Source organism: Lithobates pipiens, unplaced genomic scaffold (genome assembly GCF_037356315.1).
Source record: "Lithobates pipiens isolate NorthernLeopardFrog02 unplaced genomic scaffold, aLitPip1_a1.2 Scaffold_8, whole genome shotgun sequence".
Lineage (NCBI taxonomy): Eukaryota > Metazoa > Chordata > Amphibia > Anura > Ranidae > Lithobates > Lithobates pipiens.
The window spans coordinates 4,551,797-4,556,511 of record NW_027507903.1 but is presented as its reverse complement, the minus strand read 5'-3'; the positions used below and the strand labels follow the sequence as shown (position 1 = coordinate 4,556,511).

Below are 4,715 nucleotides of genomic sequence, written 5' to 3'. Positions count from 1 at the left end.
ATGAGTGCCACCTATCAATGCCCATCACTGCCAGCTATCAGTGCCCATAACTGCCAGCTATCAGTGCTACCTATCAGATCCCCACTAGTGCCACCTATTGGTGCCCATTAGTGCAGCCTCATCAGCGTACATCAATGCATCTAGCAGTGCTGCCTTTCAGTGTAACCTACCAGTGCCTATCAGTGCCCATCACTGCCAGCTATCAATGCCCATCACTGCCACCCATCAGAGCCCATCACTGCCAGCTATCAGTGCCCATCACTGCCAGCTATCAATGCCCATCACTGCCACCCATCAGAGCCCATCACTGCCACCCATCAGAGCCCATCACTGCCACCCATCAGAGCCCATCACTGCCAGCTATCAGTGCCCATCACTGCCAGCTATCAGTGACAATCACTGCCAGCTATCAGTGCTACCTATCAGATCCCCACTAGTGCCACCTATTGGTGCCCATCAGTGCCGCCTCATCAGCGTACATCAATGAAGGAGAAAAATTACCAGTTTGCAAAATTTTATAACAAAATATATAAAAATATAATTTTTTTTTTTTAAATTCTGTCTTTTTAAATTATTTTAACAAAAAAAACCCTGCAGAGGTGATCAAATACCACCAAAGAAAGCTCTATTTGTGGGGGGAAAATGATAAAAATGTCACGTGGGTACAGTGTGGTATGACCGCGCAATTGTCATTCAAAATGCGTCAGCGCTGAAAGCTGAACATTGGTCTGGGCAGGAGGGGGGTCTAGGTGCCCGGTAAGCAAGAGGTTAAGAACGAATGAATGGCCTTGTAGTGCACCTGCCAGGATATAGCGTGTATTCATGCACACGCGTCCCTGTGTCACATACGTGTGAATGGAGCCTCGGGGGAGCGACTGTCAGGACTACAAAGTGTAAGTTTAATGCGCTGCATTTATGATTCCTATAGGGAGACATTTATCCAAATGGAAATGACAGAATCTGCAGCAGCGACCATACAGCTTCCATCTTTCAAGACCAAAGCAGGGAGCTGATTGGTTGTCATTGGCAACTGCTCCCGATTCTTATCAATTCTCCTCACAATGGAGGGGCGCGCGCCTGTGCGCCTCTCCCGCCGTACTCCAGGTGGCGCTGTGTACCAGCGAAGGCCCGTCTAGCCCCCGGCCGTACTTTCGTGGTAGCTTAACGGGGGGTGGGTAGGACGTTAGTGCGTGCGCTGTGATTGGGTGGATTTAAAAAATACGCCGCGCGGCAAGCGGAAGCCGGAGAGCTGAGTGAGAGAGACACCGAAACCCGGGGAAGGAGAGAAGCGGAGAGAGAGGCGGGCGGTTTAACACTCCGACATGATGAAACAAGCGTAAGTCCGGAGCGGCCGGTGTGTGAGGGGTCCTCGTAGACCGGGGTGTGTGACCGGGGGGGGGGGGATGTGTGCCGTTGTCAGGGGGGGAAAGGAGGTCCCAGCATTACCCGTCAAAGGGAGGAAGGACTACAAGTCCCAGCATGTCTTGTTGGGAAGGGGTGACCTAAATCCCGGCATGTCCTTTTATAACAAGAGAGGGACTACAAGTCTCTGTACACTCTGCAGCAGGAGGAGGGGGCTATACAAGTCCCAGCATGGCCTGTCAGAGGGGGGGGGAAGGGACTACAAGTCCCAGAATGTCTTGAGGGGAGGGGGGGCTAAAAATCCCAGGATGCCCCTTTTAAAGCAAGGGGGATTTCAAGTCCCGGGATGCTCTAAGGGTGGAAGGGGGGGGCTACAAGTTCCAGCATGCCCTATTTGTGGCATTGCAAGACACAGTATGCCCCATCGGGGGAAGGGTATAAGACCCAGCATGCCCTGTTAGGGGGCTACCAGTGCCAGCATGCCCCGACAGAGCATGAAGAAAGATGGGCTCCCAGCATGTCTTGTTGCGGGAGGATGCGGACTAAAAATCCCAGCATGCCTTTTTAAAGCAAGATGGCCACTACAAGTGCCAGCATGCCCTGTTGATGACATTACAAGTATGCCTCATCGGGGGGGGGGGGGGGGGGGGTGTAAGCCTCAACATGCTTTGTTAGAGGTGGAGGTGGGGGACTATAAGTCCCCAGCATGCTCTGTCGGAGCAGGAATAAAGGTGGGCTCCCAGCATGTCTTTTTTTTTGCGGACAAAACATCCCAGCATGCCCTTATAGTGTCCCTCTTGCTTTAAAAGTCCTAGCATGCCCTGCTGGAGGAAGACGGGTGGCACTACAAGTCTCAGCATGCCCAGTTGGTGGCACTATAAGTCCTGGCAATGCCCTGGGGGGGGGAGACTAAAAATCCCAGCATGTCTTGTTGGAGGAGGTGAACTAAAAATCCCAGCATGCCCTTTTAAAGCAAGAGTGGCGGACTACAAGTCCTAGCATGCTTTGCTGGAGAAGGAGGAGGGGTGGTTGCACAAGTCCCAGCATTCCCCCTTGGGGGGGAGTATAAGTTCCATTATGCCCTGTCTGAGGAGGAGGGGGTAATACAAGTCCCAGCATGCCCCATTGGAGGGAGCGGGGGGGGGAGGAGTACAAGTCCCAGCATGCCCTGTTGGAGGAGAGACCTCCACAGCTGTCCTCAGAGCTGCTCCGTGGAGCACCTAAAAAAACCGGCATAAGATGTAATTTCTTACCTACTAATAAGCTTTCCGTTGGCTTTCCAAAAAAAAAAAAGCCTGATTGCACATAAACACCTGAAAAGCAACACTTAGCTCATGTTTGGGGGGGGGGGGGGGCCGTACCTTCAGTCCTGGGGGACAGCAGTTGTTAGAAGAAAGGGCACCCCTCCCTCCCCCCGATCCAGGTATCATCTGTATTAGAGCTGCATGATCAATCGTTACGAATCGAGATTTCATTCTTCCCCCGCCCCCCCCACTCGCGATCTTAAAGCATTTTCCTGATTCTATGCGGAGTTCTCTGCTCAAGCTGACAGCTGTCAAAAAGTGTCTGCCAAGTCTCACAACATTCCTCAGCTGTTGAGCGAACTATAAACATTGTAACTTTTTTTTTTTTTTTATCAAAAGGAATGAACTTCTGTCTGTAAAAGAGGGAAGTTTAATCACTTAGACCACTCCCCCCGGAATCAAACGGTGGGGACACTAGTCATAATGGGATGTACATGGTCAGCAACAATACTCAGGTAGGGGGTGGTGATTAAACCATGATCAATTGGTACCAAGGGGCCCAAAGTGTGCCCATCCCCCACACCATTACACCCCCCCCCCCCACCACCACCAGCCTGAACTGGTGATACCCCATCCCCCACACCATTACGCCCTCCCCACCAGCCTGAACTGGTGATACCCCACACCATTACACCCCCCCCCCCCCCCACCACCACCAGCCTGAACTGGTGATACCCCATCCCCCACACCATTATACCCCCCGCCTGAACCGGTGATACAAGGCAGGATGGATCCATGCGCCAAATTCTGAACCCACCATCTGAAAGTCGGAGCTGAAATCCAGACTCATCAGACCAGGCAACGTTTTTCCTATCATCTATTGTCCAATTTTGGTGATCCTGTGCCAATTGTTGCCTCAGTTTCCTGTTCTTAGCTGACAGGAGTGGAGCTTGGTGTGGTCTTCTGCTGCTGTAGCCCATCTGCTTCAAGGTTGGATGTGTTGTGTGTGTTCAGAGATGGTATTCTGCATACCTTGGATGTAATGAGAGGTTATTTGAGTTACTGTTGTCTTTCTATCATCTACAACCAGTCTGCCCATTCTCCTCTGACATCAACAAGGCATTTTCCTCCACACAACTTCCGCTCACTGGATATTTTCTCTTTCCCCCCACCATTCTCTGTAAATCCCGAGAGATGGTTGTGTGTGTGAAAATCCCAGAAATACTAAGACCGGCCCGCCTGCCACCAACAACCACGCCACATTCAAAGTCACTTAAAGGGGACGTAAACCCATTTGTTTAACAGTTTAAAAAAAACAGTTGCTTTTCCGGTGTCTTGTCAAATAGCGTCTCCTCCTTCAGATAGTGTCCCCCTGCGTTCTGCGCATGCGCAGTACACAGGAACACAGATTCCGAAAATTGCCGAGGATTGAACGGCGCCTGCGCCGTGAGTCCAGGTTCTATCCCCACTATCCAAGTGGACACAGTTAGAATAAAAAAGAGCCGAGCGCAGCGAGGCCGAGCCCGAAGCGTGGCGTGCGAAGCTCGCCCGCGAGGAGCCCTCTAAAATTCACAACCCTATGTCCGCTTGGATGGTGGGGCTACCACCTCCACTCACGGCACAGGCGCCGTTCAGCTTCGGAGATTTTCCTAAGCTTCGTCTGCTCCGTACTGCGCATGCGCAGTACGGAGTGGACACTATGTGATGCCCGGACTCTATACGCCAGAACACACCGGCACGTGCCAGGAATGTAACACTCCCATTGGTTGTGCTCTCAACCAAAACTGTCAAACCATCCAATGGGGCTGGTGTCCTAGCTGATTACATGTGTAGCATCGTGGCAGTTGTAGATCAGAGGCCAAGGTGGCGGCTTCGTTGGCTGAAAATGATAGGGGATTTAAAGCGGAAGTAACAACCCCCCCCCGTTCTGATGCTCAGTTTGGACTTCAGCAAGTCGTCTTCACCACGTTTAGATGTCTAAATGCACTGAGTTGCTGCCATGCGATTGGCTGATTAGCAGTTTGTAACCAAGCAATTGAAAGGGGTGTAACTAATAAAGTGGCCGGTGAGTGTGTATCTAATAGCTGAGGGATCGCTGGGGAAGCTATC

The 4,715-nt window shown here is 51.6% G+C and overlaps 1 protein-coding gene across 10 annotated transcripts in view; it reads left to right on the top strand.

Moving 5' to 3' along the window:
• The first annotated feature begins 1,201 nt into the window (after positions 1-1,201).
• The window catches only part of KIF23 (kinesin family member 23), a 65,257-nt gene continuing 61,743 nt past the window's right edge, over positions 1,202-4,715 (top strand). For all 10 annotated transcript variants that reach the window (XM_077472685.1, XM_077472681.1, XM_077472678.1 and 7 more), the window contains exon 1: positions 1,202-1,336. In XM_077472685.1, the coding sequence (XP_077328811.1) occupies positions 1,323-1,336 (14 nt within the window). In that variant the 5' untranslated portion in view covers positions 1,202-1,322. The remainder of the gene's footprint in view (positions 1,337-4,715) is intronic.